The 23,239-nt window shown below is 44.8% G+C and overlaps 1 protein-coding gene and 1 non-coding gene across 7 annotated transcripts in view; both read left to right on the forward strand.

Annotated features, from left to right (window-relative positions):
* The window catches only part of DIP2A (disco interacting protein 2 homolog A), a 109,432-nt gene that overhangs the window by 13,179 nt on the left and 73,014 nt on the right, over positions 1–23,239 (forward strand). The window contains exons 2-6 of one of the 6 annotated variants that reach the window (XM_069566994.1): positions 5,951–6,022; positions 11,795–11,914; positions 16,007–16,126; positions 18,891–19,118; positions 22,566–22,700. In XM_069566994.1, coding sequence (XP_069423095.1) covers positions 5,951–6,022; positions 11,795–11,914; positions 16,007–16,126; positions 18,891–19,118; positions 22,566–22,700 — 675 coding nt within the window. Of the gene's footprint in view, positions 1–5,950; positions 6,023–11,794; positions 11,915–16,006; positions 16,127–18,890; positions 19,119–22,562; positions 22,701–23,239 lie in introns of all 6 variants that reach the window. The other 5 variants (XM_069566986.1, XM_069567020.1, XM_069567031.1 and 2 more) reach the window with 5 other exon arrangements.
* LOC138431645 (small nucleolar RNA SNORA61) lies at positions 19,590–19,715 on the forward strand. The gene has a single exon (XR_011253796.1). It is a non-coding gene; the product is annotated as a small nucleolar RNA SNORA61 (small nucleolar RNA).

A 23,239-nucleotide genomic window follows, 5' to 3' on the forward strand; every position in this document is an offset into this window, starting at 1 on the left:
GACAAATTTTTATCAAACATTTAAAACAGAAATAACACCAATTTTATGTAGTCTCGCTCATATATTTTTTAACTTTTAATTTTGGAATAATTTTAATCTCATAAGAAGTTATGAAAATAGTGCATAGAAGTCATTCTGTTTCCTACAATAACATATAACCATAGTATGTTATCAAACCAGCTTCCATATATTCTTAATTACAAAAGATTGTATGATTATTGTGCCAAAAGATTTAACAAGTTCAGAAGTGAAGTAAAAGATGAAATCTAATGCCTACCCCAAGCTAAATAAATCATTCTCCAGGAGTAACACTACTAATAATGTGTTGGGTACCCTCCAGACATTTTCTGCACACAAAAATATATCTACCTACATGCCTGCGAATAGGCTTCCCTGATAGTGCAGCTGGTAAAGAATCCGCCTGCAATGGAGGAGACCTGGGTTCGATCCCTAGGTTGGGAAGATCCTCTGGAGAAGGGAAAGGCTACCCACTCCAGTATTCTGTCCTGGAAAATTTCCATGGACTGTATGGTCCATGGGGTCGCAAAGAGTCGGACACAACTGAGCAGCTTTCACCAGAATTACATCGTTTTTTATTTATACAGTGTTTTTCAGTTTTCTGTACTTAGTGGGTTATCATGGATCTCCTGTAAATAGTTCCCCTCCCCGTTCCCCCAGGTACCAGGGTATCTTTAGGGCCAACAGTGTTCTGAAGTAGTGTTGTGGGGCTGCAGACTCGCTTCTTCCTGCTTGTTTTTGTGAACAGGCTGTCTCACATTGCTTTTATGTGTAATGTTCGTTGCCTGTCTTTCCTTGTTTCCGTGACCTTAAGGAGCTGTTGAGTGTTTTCCAGAATAGGTTTTTAGAAACTGTTGCCGAGTTAGAGACTTGATATCATTTGGGATTTTGCCTTTGTAATTCATTTGGTTTGCGGCCTGGAGGTCAGCCACATGCGCCACATGTTGTACCCAGTGTGTGGGGTAGTGAGACAGCTGCCCACAGACTGCCAGAAAAGCACCTGTGGACATCCTGGCGTGTTTCCAGAGCCGCTTGGGCCTGAGTGGCCAGCCAGGGGAGACTCTCCTCTGCTATGTCTGGGCCTTCCTCTGGCCCGTGGGTAGGGTCGCCTGATCTGTGCAGTGGGTCGAGGAGCATGCTCTGCTGTCTGTCTCTATATTGCTCACCGTACCTGGGGTCAAGGACCTCGGATATGAGTCCTTTACTGGTTCATTAATTTTGGCTGGAGTCTGTCTTGGATCCCATGTTGCATTCAGAGGCATGTTGGGTTGGTGGTCTATGTTGGATACTTGAAAACATGTAGCTGGTCACATGTGAAAACATGTAGCTGGTTCTATTCAGTTATTCTGGACAACTTTCAGGAGCCCATGGGCACCAAACTGGGAATTAGCATGTTTCCTTCCTGAATGGCCCTTGCTGCCTTCCCCACATGAGCACTCATTTGAAATGGCAGCATAGGAAGAAACTGTTTCTAGGAAATGAATACTTAATCTTAAAATATCACGAGATTGGAATTGACATATACACATTATTATATATAGAAAAAGCAAGGGAATCCCAAAATACATCTACTTCTGCTTCATTGACTATACTAAAGCCTTTGACTGTGTGAATCACAACAAACTATGGAAAATTCTTCAAGAGAGAGAAATAACGGACAACCTTACATGTCTGCTGAGAAACCTATATGCAGGACAAGAAGCAACAGTTAGACCTAGACATGAAACAATGGACTGGTTCCAAATTGGGAAAGGAGTACGTCAAGGCAGTATATTGTCACCCTGATTATTTAACTTATATGCAAGTACCTCATGCAAAATACTGGGCTGGATGACTCAAGCTGGAATCAAGATTGCTGGGAGAAATATCAGTACCTCGGATATGCAGATGATGCCACTCTAATGGCAGAAAGTGAAGAGCAACTAAAGAGCCTCTTGATGACGGTGAAAGAGAAGAGTGAAAAACATGGCTTAAAACTCAGCATTCAGAAAACGAAGATCATGGAATCCGGCCCCATCACCTCATGGCAAAGAGAAGGGGAAAAAGTGGAAGTAGTGACAGACTTTATTTTCTTGGTCTCCAGAATCACTGCGGATGATGACTGCAGCCATGAAATTAAAAGATACTTGCTCCTTGGAAGGAAAGCTATGCCCAACCTACACAGTGTAACCTGCGCAGAGACATCACCTTGCTGACAAAGGTCTGTCTAGTCAAAGCTATGTTTTTCTCAGTAGTCATATATGGATATGAGAATTGGATCATAAAGAAGGCTGAGTGCCAAAGAACTGATGCTTTCAAATTGTGGTGCTAGGGAAGACTCTTGAGAGTCCCTTGGACAGCAAGGAGATCAAACCAGTCCATCCTAAAGGAAATCAACCCTGAATATTCAATGGAAGGACTGATGCTGAAACTCCAACACTTTGGCTACTTGATGTGAAGAGCTGACTCATTGGAAAAGACCCTGATGCTGGGAAAGATCGAAGGCAGGAAGGGAAGGGGGTGACAGAAGATGAGATGGTTGGATGGCATCACTCATTCAGTGGACATGAGTTTGAGCAAGCTCTGGGAGGTGGTGAAGGACAAGGGAAGCCTGGAGTTTGTGCTGCAGTTTATGGGGTTGCAAAGAGCCAGACACGACTGAGTGACTGAACAGCAACGACGATACATAAAATAGGTTAACTAATAAGGACCTACTGTATAGCATAGGGAACTCTACTTAATATTTGTAATGACCTACCTATATGAGAAGTGAAAGTGCTAGTTACTCAGCTGTGTCTGGCTCTTTGCAATACCATGGACATATAGCCTGCCAGACTCCTCTGTCCATGGAATTTTTCAGGCAAGAGTACCTGAGTGGGTAGCCATTCTGTTTTAGAGAGATCTTTCCTACCCAGAGGTCGAAGACCCAAAGTCTCCTGCATTGCAGGCAGATTCTTTACTGTCTGAGCCACAAGGGAAGCCACCTATATGAAAATAGAATCTAAAAAAGAGTGATATGTCTCTGTGTGTGTGTGTATGTGTGTATGTATGTGTATATATATATATATATAATTATATTACATAGGGGAATATAGGGAATAAGTTAAATAATCAGGGTGACAATATGACTGTGTAGGTTGGGCATAGCTTTCCTTCCAAGGAGCAAGTATCTTTTAATTTCATGGCTGCAGTCACCATCCACAGTGATTCTGGAGACCAAGAAAATAAAGTCTGTCACTACTTCCACTTTTTCCCCTTTATTTATTAAAAAAATATATATATATATAAAATTTATATATATTATATATATATAACTGCTTCACTTTGCTGTACAGCAGAAACTAACATAACATTGTCAATCAACTATACTACAATAAAATTTAACAAAGAAATTGAAAAAATTCTTGTAAAACCAAATGCTCTGCTTGTAAATAGGGATTATCCTTTTAGTTTAGTGTTGCAATATTGTTTTCATTTAAATTTGTCTCTATATATTTTCATATATTCTAGAGGAAACAATTATTTTTAGTAGATATTATTTAAAAAAACACATGTGCTTTAAATTTATTAAGAAGTTGAAAGTCAATAAATAAAACCATGCAATCACATTCTGGATCCCATTGGGGTCTGTAAGTGTCCAGTCAGGGTACAATGAGGAGGACGCAGCCCATGGGCCACTGTGGCCAGCAGTGGGTCAGGTGTGCTCATTGTAGCAGAGATTGAAAGTGAAAGTGAAGTCACTCAGTCATGCCCAACTCTTTGCGACCCCACAGACTATAGCCTAGGATCCTCCATCCATGGGGTTTTCCAGGCAAGTGTACTGGAGTAGGTTGCCATTTCCTTCTCCAGGGGATCCTCCCAACCCAGGGATCAAAACCAGGTCTCCTGAATTGTAGGCAGACACTTTACTATCTGAGCCAGCTGAGACTGGATGATAATAAAAATGAAGTGCTTAACTATTTACAATAGCTAGAACATGGAATCGACTTAGATGTCTATTGCCAGATGAATGGATAAAGAAGCTGTGGTACATATTCACAATGGAATACTACTCAGCCATGAAAAGGAACACATTTGAGTCAGTTCTAATGAGGTGGATGAACCTAGAGCCTATTGTACAGAGTGAAGTAAGTCAGAAAGAGAAAGATAAATATCATATACTAATGCGTATTTATGGAATCTAGAAAGATGGTACCAAAGAATTTATTTGCAGGGCAGCAGTAGAGAAACAGACATAGAGAACAGACTTATGGACCCAGGGAGAGGGGAGGAGAGGGTGAGATGTATAGAGAGAGTCACATGGAAACTTACGTTACCATATGTAAAAGAGATAGCCAACGGGAATTTGCTGTTTGTCTCAGGGAACTCAGACAGGGGCTCTGTATCAACCTAGAGGGGTGGGATGGTGAGGGAGATAGGAGGGAGGTTCAAGAGGAAGGGGAGATATGTATACCTATTGTTGATTCATGTTGAGGTTTGACAGGAAACAAAATTCTGTAAAGCAATTATCCTCCAGTTTAAAAATAAATTTAAAAAATGAAGTGATTGTTCAGGTAAAGTAAAAATACCTGGACTTTAAAGTGGCATAGGTCTACAGAACATGTTCAAATTAAAAGGCACTCAAGGCATTAGAGGAGTTTCCTGTGGGGTTGTTGGGAGAGTAAGGTGAAGTTGAGTGATGACTCACGGGATGGGGGTGGGGAGGGGCCTGGCTGAGTGAGCAGTGGTCAAAGCAGGGGCTTTGTCGAGCCCAGGGCCGGACTAGTGACTCCCTGACCTTAGGCTTGTCTTCTGTGGGTGGTGGGCTAATGTTCTCCCAGAGGGTTTCAGGGAGGCTTAATGTACGTGTCAGACATTCAGAAGTGGTAGTCCTTTGACGGCTGAGGAAGTGCTTGGTGAAGTGCTCGGCATGTGATGGCAGGCTGCCCTCTGACTCTCAGCAGCTTCCTCGCTTGGCTGGCTTGTTTGGGGTGAGCGGATGGTGGGGATAATGAGGGACAGGGAGGGGATGCCAGGAGGGCTTGCAGAACACTTGAAGCTCTCTGTTGAAGACAGTTCACTTGAAGAGCAGGATACTAGTGGACATTGTAACGTGTTTCTGGTCAAAAACACACAGAACCCACCCTGAGTGCTTGAGTTGTCCAGGAAATCAGCTGGCATGCTTGGATGAGAAGTGTTTCCCTGCAGACATGTTTCCTGCCTTGTTCCTGGGTAGGTTAGTTCCTTTTTAAGCTGTTCTTCTTTATGATAATTTATCAGAACCCGAGTCCTGGCCTAGGGATGCCCTCTGGCCTGCGAGGGTTGGTTTCTGTGGCTCCTCACACCAAGACTCCACAGCTCAAATCTTCGTAGTCACGTGGGCATCCAGTGAAAAGCACATCGGATTTTGTCAGTCTGGGGTGTGGCCTCAGAGTCTGTAGTTCCAACATGCTCCCCCAAGATGCTGATCTCAGATTCTGGATATTGAAGTGTTTACATACTGTTGGACTCAGCCCTCCTGGGGTGTAGTTCTGTGAGCTCGGGACCAACTTGTCATCGTAGAACCAGCACCACGATCACAGTGTGGACCAGCTTCACCCCCCGCAGGATTCCCTCGTCCCACTCTGGTCCGTCCTCCTAGAGCCCCTCCCTTGGCGGCAGTCTGACGCTGCCTGTAACGTTGTCCTTTCCAGGTGTCATGTGACGGAACCATTCCGCTGGGAGCCTTTGGAGCCTGGCTTCTGCCGCTTAGCTGTGTGCCTGTAAGACCTACCCAGACCGCTGTCTGTCAGTAGTTCGCGCCTTCTTACTGCTGAGCAGCACTGCCCTGTGTGGACACCCCATCCTTTCTTTATTCCCTCACCAGTTGAAGGACCTAAGTGTTTCCAGTTTTTCCATTATGAATGAACTTTTAATTAAAAATTTTGGGGAACTTCAGAAGAAATGTGATTCTATTTTTCTATTGTTGTTTTAGGTGACATCACTCAAAAAGGATATGAAAAGAAAAGGGCCAAGCTGCTTGCACGCTGTGTACCCCTCATTCAAGGTGAGGTTAACACAGGTCTTATAAAACTGATTTAAAAATTGGTATTAGAGTTTGACTTTGGTAGTTTCATATTTTATTAATAAGGGCTGGGAAAATAACATGTCTAATATTAATTATAAAATCCAAAGTCATAGATTAAAGTTTATGTCTCTGGTTTGGTATAGATTTCATCCCCAAATAGGATTATGTAATTTTTATTATCATAGACCATGATTATTTTTATGATTTTAGTAAAGAACATTTCCTTACTTAGGTTTGGAACACATATTATAAAGCTGTGAGTTCTCCCACCTTATATTGATCTTCAGAGTCAGCACCTTCAGTGTTTCAGCACAGTTTTTGGGGGTGGAATTTAAGAAGCTGATTTTAAAATTTAAATTTATGTAGAAGTTTAAGACTTCCCTGGCCGTCCAGTGGTTAAGACTCCATGCGTCCACTCCAGGGGGCACAGGTTACATCCCTGGTCAGGGAATTAAGATCCCACGTGGCTTGTGAAGCAAGGCAAAAAAAAGAAGTTAAATATTTTATATATAAGTTTAAAGGGCTAAGGGGTTCAAAATAATGATAAAAAGGAAGAATGAAGTTGGAGGATTTGCTGGTTGTGATATGAGGAGTTAATAGCAAGCTGTCATTAAGACAGCCTGGTTTCGCACAAGGGTAGATAGCTCGATTCACAAACAGAACATGGACCTAGACAGACATGTATGGCTGTGGGGACCAGGTTTATGGTGGAGGTGGTGTTGCCACTCACAATGCCGGCACAGTTCCCTAAGACACAGAAGCCAGAAATGAAGGGCTTTAGTGAGAAAGGCAAAAATTATAGCACCTTTGGAAGATTGTATATGAAAACCGTCACCATCTCTAGACAGGAGGAGGGATTTCTCAAGTCCCTGGAGGTACCAACTGAAGCAGCAACTGAAAAGGATAAGATTGGTAAATTAGAGTGTGTTAAAATTAAGAATCATGTTTTATCTGAAGTCCCCATAAAGAGATTAAAGACAAGCCACAGTATAGGAGAAGATGATCGTAACATAAATAAGAGAAAAAGGACTAGAGTCCAGAGCCAGTGAAGTTGCAGCATCCAGGAGACCTTTTGCCAGAGTGGCAATGCTCTGCAGCCCCATTGTCCAGTCTACTGAGCGCTTCCCACATGTGGCTTCTGAGCACTTGAGGTGTGGTAGCGTGACTAAGACACTGCATTTTTTAAATTTAATTTTCATTAATTTAAACTTTATAAAGAGACAGAAAGTTCCCCCATGTGATTTTTTTAAAAAAGCCCAGTAGGAAAATGGGCTAAAGACTTGCATAAATATTTTACCAGAGGAAACCCTAATTGTTAGCAGGCAAACGAGAAGCCCGCTGGGCTGCTAGCAAGGCTGTCTGTTGCAGGCCAGTGCCCAGGTAGCGCCATGGACAAACGGCAGGACCCTACCCTCGCCAGGTGCTGTTGTTTTATATGTTGAAAGCTGGGTGACTGCTCACTTGGCTATTAGAATTAATAAGCATCTTGGTTTGAATAAAAGATAAATATGTAAGAATCAATAGCTTTTCTCTGGCAATATTTCTGTTAATAAAACAGTTCACATTCATAATGACAAAAATAACTGTCAAATGTTTTTAATACATTTAGCAAGAAAGCCACAGGATCTATATTAGGATCATACAATCTATTTGAAAGAAGTATAGGATCCTAAAATATGAAGAAATATACCAATATCTTAAATGCAAATATTTAATATTATAAAAGTAGTAGTTTCTAAGTTAATATGTGACAAAATGTAATCCAGTCTGAATAGCAGTTGTTGATTTTTTTTTCTCCCCAAACCTGGCATTGGAAATAATTCACTCGGAGGAGAAAAGTTCTGAGAGTAGCTAGTATATTGTTGAAGAGGAGTAGCGGGGAGAAAGGCTTGGCCTTCAAGGTGTTAAACCTGGTCATGTGCACTTGGCAGTCCCAACCACAGGGTGTTGGTAGACGCGTGAACAACTGAACAGTGTAAGGGGAGGGCGTCTAGAAATGACTCAGGAGAATTCAAAGGAGGGAAGATTTATTTAGTAACTGGTGCCATGCCTGTTGGAGAAGGCAATGGCAACCCACTCCAATACTCTTGCCTGGAAAATCCCATGGACGGAGGAGCCTGGTAGGCTGCAGTCCATGGGGTCGCTAAGAATCGGGCACGACTGAGCGACTTCACTTTCACTTTTCACTTTCATGCATTGGAGAAGGAAATGGCAACCCACTCCAGTGTTCTTGCCTGGAGAATCCCAGGGATGGGGGAGCCTGGTGGGCTGCCGTCTCTGGGGTCACACAGAGTCGGACACGACTGAAACAACTTAGCAGCAGCAGCAGCAGCAGCAGCCATGCCTGTGGATGCAGCAGTGGGACCCCCTTTCCTCTGCAGCATTAGTGAACATAAGCTTCAGGAGTAAAGCTCTAAGTATGCTTGCAATTACAGAATACTATAAAATTCAGGAGAATATTGAATAATGTTTGAGTAATGACAAGATGAGAGATTTGAGGAAAAAAAAAACAGGTTATGATTGTCTCTCTAGAAATGAAGCACTGCAGAGTGACTGAGCTGCGGCCGGCTGGCCATGGCCTGGGGACATGTCCAGTGTAGGATGGAGCCTCTAGCTGACCAGAGCTCCCTGCAGGTCCTTTGGGGGCTCCTTGCATGCATGCATGCTCAGTCGCTCAGTCATGTCTGACTTTTTGCAACCCCGTGAGCTGTAGTCTGCCAGGCTCCTCTGTCCATGAGATTTTCTAGGCAAGAATACTGGAGTGGGTTGCCATTTCGTTCACCAGTGGATCTTCCTGACCGAGGGATTGAGCCCACATCTCCTACATTACAGGCAGATTCTTTACCACTGAGCCACCTGGGAAGCCCTTTGGGGGCTCCTTAGCTGGATAGAATTTATAGAATTCAAATAATAGGACGTATGGATAGGCAGTAAACATTAAAGTGTGTTCAACTTCACTAGTTTTACGGAAATGCAATTAGTGAACCATTCTCCTGTCAGATTGGCAAGATTCTAAAATTTGTAACGTGCAGTGCTGACAGAGACATGGGGATATGGCACCCTGAGGGAATGCGGATGCTGTGGCCTGAGAAGTTCTCCCTTGATACCTGTTAAGACCAAAACTATACTACTCTTTCATCCAGTGGTTTCCCATTGGGCTTTATATCTTTCTTAAATAAATTAATCGATCTCAATAAAAGCACTGTATTTTGGAATAAAAATGCAAGGATGTCCCTGTATTTACGCATCACTTTGCAAGCATACCTGTTTATAGTGCATAATACATAGGATTCTGTGTTCTCCATTATGAATTATAGGGAAATTTGTTCCAGTCAGTCCAAGAAACAAAGAGCCAGAGCTGATCAGTATTGCTGCATGTTGCATACATGTATGTGTGTATATGTTCAATTTTGAAGAGCTAATGAACACTCCAAACCTGGTACATAAACATCAGCAATGGCAACATTCTGCGCCCAGCCCTGGAGGTTGGCCAGTCTTGGGGGCAGCTCCTTCCTGTTTGTAGAGCCAGAGCTGGTGTTCCAGGAGCTCCTCAGTCACAGAGGTGCCTGGAGGCTCAGGCAGCGGAGTGAGGGCCCCCACGTCTCCTGTCCCCTCTGTCCTCTCTGTGTGTCATCCTAGAGAGCTGGGATCAGGTGGCCTTTTCATGAGCAGCATCAGAGGTCATGACCCCCTTAGGCCCAGGTGGGGCAGTTCAGATCAGGTCAGCCACTCAGTCGTGTCTGACTCTTGGACTCTTTGCGACCCCATGGACTGCAGCACGCCAGGCTTCCCATTCATCACCAACTCCCAGAGCTTGCTCAAGCTCATGGCTATCGAGTCAGTGATGCTATCCAACCATCTCATCCTCTGTCGTCCCCTTCTCCTCCTGCCTTCAGTCTCTCACAGCATCAGGGTCTCTTCTGATTAATTGGCTCTTTGCATTAAGTAGCCAAAATATTGGAGCTTCAGCTTGAGCATCAGTCCTTCCAATGAATATTCAGGACTGATTTCCTTTAGGATTGACTGGTTGGATCTCCTTGCAGTCCAAGGGATTCTCAAAAGTCTTCTCCACACCACAGTTCAAAAGCATCAATTCTTTCGTGCTCAGCTTTCTTTATGGTCCAACTCTCACATCCATATGTAAATATTGGAAAAACTATAGCTTTGACTAGACAGACCTTTGTCAGCACAGTAATGTCTCTGCTTTTTAACAGGCTGTCTAGGTTGTTCATAGCTTTTCTTCCAAGGAGCAAGCATCTTTTTAATTTCATGGTTGCAGTCACCATCTGCAGTGATTTAGGAGCCCAACAAAGTAAAGTCTCTCACTGTTTCCGTTGTTTCCCCATCTATTTGCCGTGAAGTGATAGGATTGGATGCCATGATTTTCGTTTTTTGGGTATTGAGTTTTAAGCCAGGTTTTTCACTCTCCTCTTTCACTTTCATCAAGAGGCTCTTTAGTTCTTCTCTTTCTGCTATAAAGGTGGTGTCATCTGCATATCTGAGGTTATTGATATTTCTACTGGCAGTCTTGATTCCAGCTTTGCTTTATCCAGCCCAGATTTTGCATGATGTACTCTGCATATATAAGTTAAATAAGCAGGGTGACAGTATACAGCCTTGATGTACTTCTTTCCCGATTTGTAACCAGTCTGTTGTTCCATGACCAGTTCTGTTGCTTCTTGACCTGCATACAAACTTCTCAGGAGGCAGGGAAGGTGGTCTGGTATTCCCATTTCTTAAAGAATTTTCCACAGTTTCTTGTGATCCACACAGTCAAAAGCTTTGCTGTAGTCAATAAAGCAGAAATAGATGTTTTTCTGGGATTCTCTTGCTTTACGAAGATCCAGCGGATGTTGGCAAGTTGATCTCTGGTTCCTCTGTCTTTTCTAAATCCAGCTGAACATCTGGAAGTTCTTAGTTCACCTATTGTTGAAGCCTTAGAATTTTGAGCATTACTTTGCTAGTGTGTGAGATGAGTGCAATTGTACATTAGTTTGAACATTCTTTGGCATTGCCATTCTTTGGGATTGGAGAGAAAACTGATCTTTCCCAGTCCTGTGGCCACTGCTGAGTTGGGGACAGGCTGCTGCTTTTCGGGGAGTGCTAAGGGCTGGTGGCTAAGGCTGTTTTTCTGGGACATTTTGAAACAATCTAGTGCTCAGGCAGGACCAGGGACTCTGTTAAATGACCCTGCAGGCTCGTGCTTGTCCTTTACTCAACACATGACGTCCTGATGGCCTGGGTGTCGGCTGGCCATGGGTGTGCCAGTCATGGAGCCGCCCATCAGGTTGGAGACACAGGTATCACAGGCCCAGGTGGTTAACACTCGAAGCCTCCAAGCTTCTCATCGGCTTTCTTCCTGTGTCTGAGGGCAGCTGTCAATACCCTGGTGATGGCTTTGTGGGCTGCTTCCTGCTGGGCTTGCTGACACGAGGGCCAGTGTGGGGGAAGGGAGGGGTGTTCGAGAAAGCTGGCCCTAGAGAGCTGGCCCCAGAGAGCTGGCCCCATGCACTGTGTGCACCAAGCTGGGAGCCCAGGGCTGCTGACAGGGAGGGGCTGGAAGCTGACATCAATGTCTCAGCCCCAACCTCCAGATTTAGGGTCTTTTGGGCGTTAGGGCCCCCAGTGTGTGTGGTTGTGCAGCGGGGACTGTGCAACAGCATGTGAGAGGTGTGTGCTATTCTACATGGGTTTTTCTATTGTTGGAAAAGCAGGTTGTTTACTCACAGTGTTTCTGTGAAACTGTTTCAGGAGTAGACCCCTCCCTGCAAGTGGAGAATAGCATCCTTGGGCCCGCACAAGCCTCGGCCCCCGCGCCCAAGCAGCCCAAGCCGCGGCCCAGCAACGCCCGGGATGAGCGCTTCCGGTCAGGTAGGGCCCAGAGCGCCGCATCCTCTGCTTGGACACCAGAGCTCCACTGAGGAAAGGGACTTCTCTGAACCGTGACTTACTGCATCGTGGTTTTCAAGAAAAAAACAAAACTTCCATAGATCTCAGTATGTTTTAGTGTAGCCTGGAGTGTGAGTGTGCTCCTCTCAGCAGCTGCACATAGACATCTCAGAAGAAAGCAAAATCTTCCTTACCATGGAAATAATTTCTGTAAATGTCTGTGTCTATTTTTCTACTGGAACTTTGGGGTTGGTGTTGGTGGAGTTGTCCAGTAGGGAACCACTCTACTACTCTATGTGTTTCAGTATTTTATTTTTCTCTAATTTTGAAGATTTCCATCTAATTAGATTTCTGCCACTCTGTTAGTGTTTTTATAAATATTTGAATTTGTGTCTGACATTTTATTTGCATTATCAGGACATGCATCGAAAACATGCATGCTTCCAAAGTTCATTTTATTTATTTATTATTTTTGGCTGTGCTGGGTCTGCGTTGCTGTGTGGGCTTCTCACTGCAGCGGCTTCTCTTTTTGTGGAGCACAGGCTTTAGGGTCTGTGGGCTTCAGGAGTTGCGGCTCCCATGCTCTAGAGCACAGGCTAAGTAGTTGCGGTGTACAAGTTTAGTTGCTCCGAGGCACGTGGGATCTTCCTGGACCAGGGATGGAACCTGTGTCTCCTGCGCTGGCAGGCGGATTCTTTACCACCAAGCCACCAGAGAAGCCCTCTGCCTCTTGTCATAGATTAGATATCAATAGCTTTTGAACACTCTTTGGCTTGTTTAACATTTTCACTGTTGTGTGATTAAATATTTCTTTTACATTTAAACTCAGTAAGCTTCTATAAAAGAAAACTTTCAAGATAGATAAAGACATGGCCATTTTGTTTTAAGAATTTTTTTTTTTTAATGAAGATTTTAAATGGTTGGTTAGCCTGGGAGTGTGGTGAAGTGGTTTGAGGAAAGTTTTGATCAGATAATTTCTTACCGATTTAATATACATTTTAAAAAAACTTCCCCACACCGACAGTTTCTTTTCGGATTACATCAATGATGCCTGTAACATACAACACTGGAAATGGCCCCATCGGCATTCCACTGATGTAGCCCTGGGCACAAAATGGGAACACGTCCGCGCACCCTGAGTGAGGTCACCCAGAGGTCCCCTGCCTGTCCTTACCTCCTGTTCCCTGTCGCCTCTGTTTATGTGTAACTGACGTTGAGGACCTGCTTTCTGCCCTTGTGAACTGTATCTGGTTCTTGTTCTTTACTATCTGAAAACGAGACCTTTACCATAAATGTTCTTTGCTCATATTTTCTCCAAGGCTTTGTCTTCTCTTTGAATTCTCTTACAGTGGCTTTTGTAGCAGAAGTTTTTAATTTTAATGAAATCTGGCTTATCACTTCCTTTTCTTTCTTGAATAGTGCTTTTGTTCTTGTATCTAAGGAATCTCTGCCAAACCCAAGGTCCCAAAGATTCTTACCTGTGTTTTCTTCTGGAAGTTTTGTAGTTTGGGGTTTTTACCTTTAGGTCTGTGGTTTAGATTTTGTTTTTTAGTGTGAGTTCAGGGTGTGCTACAAAGCTGACTTTCTTGCATGTGGGAATCCCGTTGTCCCCATGCCCTTGTTCCCTTGTCTAAATGCAGCTGCTCATGGCTGACTCTTTCTGGACTCCTTTCTGTTCTCTTGATGGATTCGTCTGTTGTCATGGCAGCGCCAGCTCTCCTAATGATGGCAGCTTAGCAGTCATTGTTCACGTCAGTACATCCACTCTTATTCATCCAGGTTTATTCCTTATCATTATTCCCTTGTATATACTGTGCCTTTCTTCCCTCTGGCACTGTTAACGGTTTTTCTCTTAATCGCTGGTTTTGAGTGATTTGTGTATTATGTGCCTTGGTATAAGTTTCTTTGTTTCTTGTGCTTGGGGTTTGTTGAGCTTCTTCGATCTGTTGCTTTATATCCTATAATGTTGGTATTGTTTAGATTTTTAGTTCTTGATTGTTATCTGTACTTAGGTTTTTGTTTGTTTCTAAGGCAGCCGCAGTGTAAAAAGTCTGTGCTCACAGTCAAGCCAGATCTCTTGGAGGGGCTCCTAGGTTTGTCTCTCTTCTGAACACAGTCTTTCATGAGTGTTTCGGTTGTATGTCTGGGAGTATTTTTATTAGGCCCTGAAGTTTAAATGGTACTTTGGCTGGATATAAAATTACAGGTTCTAAGCTCGTTTCTTCAGCTGTGTTGCCTTGTATTTGGTGATTACCATTGGGAAAGTTAGCCTCTTTCCTGATCCTACAAGACTGTTTCTCTAGAAGCTTTTAGGATTGACTGGTTATTGTTGATGTTTGTAAACTTTATTGTAATATGCCTAGGTGTGAATTTTTCATCCTTAGTACCCTATGAGCCATTTTACTGTAAGGTTTCTCAATGCTATTTAAAAACATTTTGTTGGGGAAAAATGTGAAACATACGTAGGTGGACTTGGTGTGTACTGAGCCCTGGACTTGCCCAGTGCCACGGTTCCCACCATGCTCAGGTTCAGTCTTGGCTTCTTCATCAGCCCCAGCTGCTTCTTCCCTTCCCGTGTGATTCTGAAGCAAATCTCAGAGATCACGTTATTTTACTTAGATGTCATAATATTCTCGGTTTCTATATCTGAAAAGAGTGCACGTATCTCTAAAACATAGCTCCATTATCACAAAATAATCAGCAATAATTCCTTAGTATCAAATACCCAAGTGTTCCTGAGGCTTTATAAAACAGTTTGGACCCAGGATCCAACTAAGATGTACATATCGCAGGCTGTTGATATGTGTTTCCGCCAGTGATTGCTTGGTCCTGGGGCCTTGGCTATGGTCTGGCTGCTCCTGGCTCCATGGCTCTGGCAAGTCACCTCAGGGTCAGTGTTTTCCCACCACAGGCACTGCAGGCCCGTGTCTCTCCCCTCCCTGGGATGCTGGCAGGGTTGATCCCTCGGTTCATTAGGGTAGATTTGGTGGCAGGACGGCTGGACCAGTTCTGGGGAGGGCAAGCAGCTTGTGCTTATCACACAGCACAGGAGAACCTGGCGGGATGCTCGGTTCTTTCCATCCATTTAATCCTTTTCAGAACAGTAGTTCGTGTCACTGGCATCCTCCAGTGGCAGCTGGTTAATTTTCCTCTTTTTCTTCCTTCCTTTTCTCTGATCTTGTTTTTGTCCTTGGTGGTGTTCAGACTGCCCCAACCTTTTTCTTTGGGAGTGCTTCCACGTCGGCTCCAGCACTGGGTTGCTGGCCAGGAACTTGTTGGTTGGTAGGATGAGATGCTCCAGGCTCCTCTGCCACTTCCTGTACCCTGGAACCCACATTTCTCAGGGTACTCGCAATGAGGACAGTGTTGTAAGACTGCATGCAGCCTGGATGGTAGGGGTGCTCATTGTACTGGGGCTGGTCACCATTTCTAGACATTTTTAGGGACTTAATTAAGACATGCTATTTAAAGATAAAATGCCACTTGTGTTCATGCTGATAATTGCCATTCAGATTCAGGACTGCAGTGTTCCCCTCATTTCTGGAGTCTCTGTGTCTATCCCTTCTCTGCCTTGTGAGCATCTTGGGAGGGAGAATGGGGTGAGGCCATTAGGCCCCTCTTCCTTGGCTCTCTTGCACTTGACCACAAGCGTGGCAGTGTGACGGGACCCCCACCACCCCCTGGCTGTGCGACTACAGGGAGAGCTTGGTTCCTTGTATGGTTCTGCCCATCGTGGGGCTTGACCGGAACAACAGCTCAGATGATATGACCACAGAGCTTTAGTGCTGCTTGTAGTGGTTTATACCATAATCAGAGTGCATTAGGTTCATCTGATTCATTTTATTTTCAGTTTGGGGGATTTCTTGGTTTAAATCTGAAAATACTTGCAAAGTTGAATCTATAAACCAAGGAGAATATTTGTAGAAATCTAGGACCAATGTGTGGACCCACATGTAGGCTGACTTTGTGTTCCTTTTATGCTCAATGAAAACAGATTAAAAACATGAACCATGGTTTTGTTCCTTCATCAGGAATCTTGTAACGGGTGCTTTTGCTGCTGTTATTTCTGTGCAGATGTTCACACCGAGGCCGTGCAGGCAGCTTTGGCCAAATACAAAGAGAGGAAGATGCCCATGCCATCCAAGAGGCGCTCTGTCCTCACGCACGCGTCTGTGGAGGCCTACACACCCCCAGGTACTGGTTTAGGGTCAGGACGGCCTGGGCAGGGTTGGGGCGGCTTGGGCAGGGTTCCCGTTGAGACGGAGCAGGCTTCTGATTGTGGTGAGGAGTGTGTGTGTGCTCACGCACATTTCTGTGCATGCAGTGGGCTTGCTTCCAATAGAGCGTCTGTATAGATTTTAATTTTTTCGCCAAGATGTAATTTGTGTCTTTTAGTAAAGAGAGGAACCTGCAGTAAGTGCTTTATCGGGTGACAGAGTTCCCTGATTTCAGAAATTTAAAATTATTCTCCTTGAGTTGGTCAAAAAGTTCCTTCAGATTTTTAAAGAGAAAAGACACATTTCTCACTTCACCAAGAACTTTATTGAACAGTGTAGTCACCATTTTGTTCCACTACCTTCTGTTATTTTTCAGGCAGTTTCATATTTCCCTTCCCCAAACTTGTCATTTTTTTGATCAGAGAACTATTCCAGATGCCTTTTATACAGTCTTCCAGGGAACTGAAAAGTTTTTCATTAAGAGAATTTTGTAAAGCCCCAAATAAATGGACATCCAAAGGTACAATGTCTGATGAATATGGCAGATAAATCAGAACTTCCCAGCCAAGCTGTAACTGTTTTTGCCTGGTCATCAAATAAACATACAGTCTTGTGTTGTCCTGATGGAGGCTGACGTGTTTTCTCCTGACTAATTCCAGATGCTTTTTGTTGAGTGCTGCTTTCACTTGGTCTAATTGGGAGCAGTGCTTGTTGCAATTACTTGTTCGGTTTTCCAGAAGGAGCTCATGATAAAGGACTCCCTTCCACTCCTCCCATGTATACAACATCACCTTCTTTGGATGAAGACCAGTCTTTGGTGTAGCTGGTGGTGGTTATGTCTCTTGCCACATGATCTCTTCCATTCCCTATTATTGCACAAGATCCACTTTTTATCACCTGTCACAGTTTATGTTAAAAATGGAATGTTTTCATTGTGTTTGACAATCATATGCAGAAATACAGTCAAGGAGGTTTGTTTTTTTTTTTTTTTTGCTTCAGTTCAGTTCAGTTCAGTTGCTCAGTCGTGTCCAACTCTTTGCGACCCCATGAATCACAGCACGCCAGGCCTCCCTGTCCATCACCAGCTCCCAGAGTTCACTCAGACTCATGTCCATTGAGTCCGTGATGCCATCCAGCCATCTCATCCTCTGTCGTCCCCTTCTTCTGCCCCCAATCCCTCCCAGCATCAGAGTCTTTTCCAATGAGTCAGCGCTTCGCATGAGGTGGCCAAAGTACTGGAGTTTCAGCTTTAGCGTCATTCCTTCCAAAGAAATCCCAGGGCTGATCTCCTTCAGAATGGACTGGTTGGATCTCCTTGCAGTCCAAGGGACTCTCAAGAGTCTTCTCCAACTTAGCTAATGTGGAACCCAAACATCAAATTGATGAATGCAACAGAACTGGTGCAGATTATTTTCAGCACTTGATTTGGATATTTTGTGTATGTCAGCTCTCTCTCACGTGGTATAACGCTGATTGTTCTCAGTTAATGCCTCAATTTGATCATGATCAACTTCAACTGGTCTACCTGACCGTGGAGCATTGTCCAGCAAGAAATTTCCCTCATGAAACTTTGCAAACCACGTTTGACATGTTTGATCAGTCACAACACCTTCTCTGTACACTGCACAAATCTGTTTTTGCATTTCAGTTGCATTTTTACCTTTCTTGAAATAGTAAAGCATAATATGTGAAAATGTTGCTTTTTCTCTTCCATCTTCAATATTAAAGTTGCTACATAAAAATTCACTAGTTTTGATAAGTTTTTTTCTTTTAAATGAGTGCTGATATGACTGCGGTCACAGTACAGTCTAACAAAATTATCTTGAATGAAGTTGAAGACAGCTAAGCACCACTCAAGCCATCTTACAGAAAAAGCAGCGAACTTTTTGGCCAACCCAATATTATGTGTTATGATGTTACCAGGTCTTAAATGGGAAAGAATAAGGCCATTTGGAGGGTTTTTTATTTGTTTTTGTTGTTTCGTTACCATTAGAAATGAAAACTCTTAATGCGGCCTCTCTTCAGGATAGTTAGTGTGTTTTAAGTTTCCTGGAAAGCTCATCCAGGTGCTGGGAGCACAGTGCTGCCTGTCTGGTTATTAAAGTCTCAAGCTGGTGACACGCGTGTTTGGTTTGCTGACGTGGTAAACACCAGCCACACCAGGTCCCCAGGATAGTGTGGTGTTTTGGTGATGCTTCCTGACTTAAAAAAAGTTTATGTTGTTCAAAAAACGTCTTAGAAATTTATGTCAAATTATTTTCTATCAAATATAATCATAGATACTACCCAGTTTTTAAAGAACTTCCTAATAATAATGAAACCCACAATAAAATGCAGACTTGACAGAACCAGATTTCAGGTTAATTTTATTGCCCAAGGCGGGGCTCTTTTCAGAGCTCAGGCACGTCCTTCAGGGTGCGCAGGTGCTGGGCAAGGCCTCGCTAGGATCAGGCACCCACGGGGCATAGGTCACCTCTGCTATCTGGGGCCCCCAGGGCCCCACGGCATGCACTAAAGTGGTCAGGGTCCGACCAGCTGCACTTCTGGGCATGGCACCCTGGGACCGAGTTCTTCAGGGGAGCCCGGGGTGAAGCCAGCTTCCGAGCAGCCCTGGGTCTCACTGTCAGTCACACGCAGGCCCTCCTGAATGTGCGGGTGCACAGGGCGCAGGCTGGGCCGGTGTGGGAACCCTGCCCCCAAGGATGCCCCCCTCATGCCTGTCGTCGTTATTTTGACCACAGACACGTCATCTGCCTCAGAAGATGAGGGCTCTTTACAGCGCCCCGGGCGACTGGCCTCCGCTCCGCTGCAGAGCCGCCCCAGCGTCGAGCCCTGGCCCGACCCGGCCATTCAGGGCTCGTCCACCTCATCCTCCGCATCCTCCACCTCATCTCACCCAGGAGGGCAGCCTGCCGCCACGCCCAGTGCTGCCGCTGCGCTTGCCGGCCCCGCGGCCCTCGCCCGCGTAGGTCAGTACAGCTGCGGGGACCCCTCCAGGCAGAGGAGCCCCGCCCCTCCTCAGACCCACCTCCTCTTCGTGTGGAAAATGTCCTTTTGGTAACAAAAGTGGTTTCTGGTGCCTCTGTGGTTTGGCAGCCCCAGACCCTGGGTGGGCCTCCCTGGAGACCTCGGCAAAATCTGGCGCTTCTGCTCTGGAGGGGCGGCCGGCACAGGTGGACAGTCCCAGGCCTGCCACCTGCAACGCGGTCTTTTGTTCCTTTCTTGTGTGCACAGCCTCAGCCCTCAGTTGTCCCTGCACTTGTCCCTGTCCAAGGTGGGGCTGGGGCTGCAGCCATGAAGAGCCTTTTTTCCTCTACACACAGGGTTAGACAGTCCTCAGTCTGAAAAGAGATGTAAGTCACAGCTCAGTCATAAAGATGCCTAGACCTTTCCCAAGTCACCCAGTCCTTTAAATTATATTAATCTTAAAGAGGAAAACAACCCTCCAGTTCCCTTTCCCATCGGATCTAAACCCTGGTCCTGGTGGTCGTAAGAGGAGGAATAGTAGTACTGAAACTGGGCTCGTAGTGTGTGCTGTATAGCATGTGGGCTAGTTTCAGACAAGGTAAAAAAATAAATAAATAAAGAGGAAAACATTGCAAAGCTTTTACCATTTGAAGTTGTATTTTTTGATGCAAAAATAGTAATTTAGCTGGCATGCAAAGCACACATGCATTCTTGCAGAAGTGCCTTAAGGAGTATACTCCTGGTGTGGTACATCGCTGATGTTGGGGGACATCTGACAAGGAGGAAGAGCTCAGTCAGGGACTGCCCTGGCTGAGACCACACAGCTGGCTGTGGTGGAGCCAGGCTGACCCATAGCTTTCTGATTCCTGTTCCTTTTCTTTGCTGTTAGTTGCTGTTCTGCTGAAACTAGAACAGTGCATCTGCGGTGCACCAGTGACAGGCCAGTGTTTTTGATGGGGTCCCAGCAGGTTAAGTGCCCCCCTGGCACGTGCTGGCCTCAGGTGCTAAGCTGCTTCATGCAAGATACTGGTCATTTGGCTGGACTGGGTGTTGTAAGTGACCGACGCCTTCATTTCCTCTGTGGGCACATCACTGATGCTCTTCGTTTGTTACTGGTTGAGTCAGTGCCAACGTCTAAACATTTCTGTTGAGCTCGTGATGTCCTCTTAGGTGAGGACTCACGATGCCTTGACCTGCTCCCAGCACGTGGAGGAGCCGGGGTCACGCTGTCGGGGCCATCCTGGGCGGTTTGCTTTACGAGAGAAGGCTCCTCTGGAAACACCCGCCAAGATTGTTGTGGTCACTCTCCTGGGGACCTACAAATGGCTGGTGATGACTGCCCACCTGTCCTCAAGGGGTGTCACAGGGGAGAGCTGGAAAACAGCGTTAGGTGGACACGTTTTTGCTCTTTGTCATGGCGATTGCACTGTTTGGAAATGCACAAGTACCTCCACTGTGAGGGAAGCGGCAGCGTTCGGGTGTTCTCTTCCCGCTTGGTCCAGCTTTCCGCAGCTCTGTTCTGGGTCCCACAGTGAGGGAAGTAGGGCAGAGCAGTCACTGTTTGCTTGTATCAGCCGTTGCTGAGCTGTTATAAACACAGCTTCCTGGTGGGTTAGAAAGAGAAGCGTATTTAGCTTGAAAAACTGACCGTAGTTCAAAATGTCTAACCAGACAGCCCTTGACTTCACAGAGTTGTAAGGTGAGTCTGAGTGGGCGTCTCTTTTCTCAGAGAGGTCCTGGCTGTAAAGGCTTCGGGGTGGGTTGTCGCCCCCTGTGGCTGCGGGGCTCCTGACCCCTGCAGGTGTGGCTGAGCTGCTCTCCCTCCCTCCTGCTCACCTGTGCTCACATGCATATCATGTGATTAGTTCTCACGGTCCCAAAGTCTGACTTGCTCTGTGCGTATACCTCACTGTTGCCTGTAGCCTTCATGCCCTTCTCATGTGACCTGAATTTTATATCTGAAAACTATCCCACTTCCCTCTCCTTGTTATAAAAGTCATCCTTTGTTTTAATTTCTGACTCTAGGAGAATTCTTCAATTTGGGCTAAGGAAAGAAATATAGAAAGAATATAACTGTAAAAAAAAATTATAGGAAGAAAATGTTAAAAAATATTTATTGTTTTCAGTTTGGGGCTAGGAAAATCATGTGGGTAAAACATTTGGACACAAATTAAGTACCTATATTTAAAAGCAGTACATTTAATTACAGTAGTTCATTTTGGAGTGTAGTTTGTTTATTTTTATGCAGCTATTTAAAAAGTTACTTTGTAGTTGAGAATTACCATTTATACCTTTTTTTTCATGAATATAGTTAAAATCTCTCATTTTTGCTAGATTGGAAAGGAGGGGAGATTTCTTTTTAAACTGAAAGAATTCTGTGGTAAGCATACTTTAAAGTGCTAATTTCATTAATTTCTAGCTTTTTCAAAGGTTGTGAAAACTCTTGTCATTAAAGTTAGGTTTTTCCAAATGGTGTTTTCTGCTATGTAAGTTTGTGTTATAAGTCTGTGTTTTGCTTCCATATAAATTCATCTTTCTAACATATTTAAAAAAATTTTAGATTGCATACTCTCTAGGTTATGAAATGATAGATAGAAAATCAGTATCAAAATCTGTGATGGTGGGAACATTCATTTGAAGACTAAAGAGGTTACAGAGCAGTATCCATTCTCGAGAGTGGACGAGTGTCACGCCAGGTCCACACTCAGCTCTTTCCTGGCGGAAGACTGAGTTGTAGAGCGGTGATGTGTGGCAGCAGTCAGCCAGCCTCAGAGCAGATACACACGCCACACGGTGAGAATGGAGCCCAGAGCGGACACTCAGACAATGGGAGGAGGGATTTAAATACTTTCTGTATCTAACATAGTTTGTCTCTAAGTGTGAGGTGTCTTAAGAACCTGACTGCAGCCTCTTAGTAATGGGACCTGTTGAACTGACTCTAGGGATAGTTTTTAATCTGTGTAGTTTTATTCTTTGAAGATTGCCAGGGTTTGTGTCTGCATGGCATTCAAACTTGCTTTTTAGGGGAGTAGAGGTAGTTTATAGAAGCCTGGAAGTTTTTTCATAATATAACAAAAAATATTATTAATTAAAAATATATTGCTGCTTCATTGAGGGAGATTTCTAAGTAAAACCTCCTTAGGCCAAATTGGGAAACGTGTATTCCTCAAGGCCATTCTGTGCTGTGCTTGGTGTTTCCGGCCTAGTTCCCTCTGAGAACTGGATGACCACGTGCACGCAGAACTGTCCAGGCCATGTCCAGAGTTCAGAGTTCACAGCACCTAGTGTGTTCGGTCAGCCAGGCAGACAGAGTCGATCGGAATGCCACGTTCCTTGCTTAGAGCTGAGCTACTGAAGCTTCAGTCAAATGGAGTTTGAACAGCAACTTAATGTTCATGTTCTTTTGAATTAACAGCCACTTTTATTTTGGGTTTGTGTTTCAAAAGCAGATCTGCACTCTGCCCCTCCTGATGTCACCACGGGCCTCGTGCAGCATCAGCACGCATACTGTGAGCGTCCGCAGATGGCCTCCGTGAGAGGAGTCCCTCGGGGGTGCCGCGGGAGTGTCCTAGAGACGGCAGGTGGTAAGCATGCCTCTCTTCCTGCTTTGAGACAGCGGAGCGCAGGCACTGGATCTCACTGTACTTGGTGAGCCAGCCGTCAGGTGCAGCCCTGGTGCATGTAGACTGCTCGTGTGTGTATCACGGGCAGAGATGATCAGGAATAGGTCAAGTCGGGATCGAGGAGAAGGAGGGAGGAGAAATCCTGCACATTTAAGTTGATGCACAAGGTTTGGATCAGTGGTATTGTGGGAAGAGGAGAAGCTGGGGAAGTTTCTCTAGATGGACCCAGTATTGCAAGTGCAGCCAGCAACAGCTGCCTCAGTCAGTCGTGCTTTCTCACGTGCAGGCCAAGAGATGTCAGCCTGAGTCTCCTTTCTGCGCTTGTACTGTTTCCTTTTGAAACAGTTTCCAGTGTCTTTTATCAAAATCCCATGAAGTTTTTCTTCCAATGTGCCAAATTTGAGTTGCGGAAAGATCCAGCAGTTCTTAGATCTGAGACCTTAACGTGTTTCTAGGCTCCTGAGCAGTTGGTCTGATTTTGTTGGTGTCGTTCAGCTCCT

Source organism: Ovis canadensis, chromosome 1, assembly GCF_042477335.2.
Source record: "Ovis canadensis isolate MfBH-ARS-UI-01 breed Bighorn chromosome 1, ARS-UI_OviCan_v2, whole genome shotgun sequence".
Taxonomy (NCBI): Eukaryota; Metazoa; Chordata; class Mammalia; order Artiodactyla; family Bovidae; genus Ovis; species Ovis canadensis.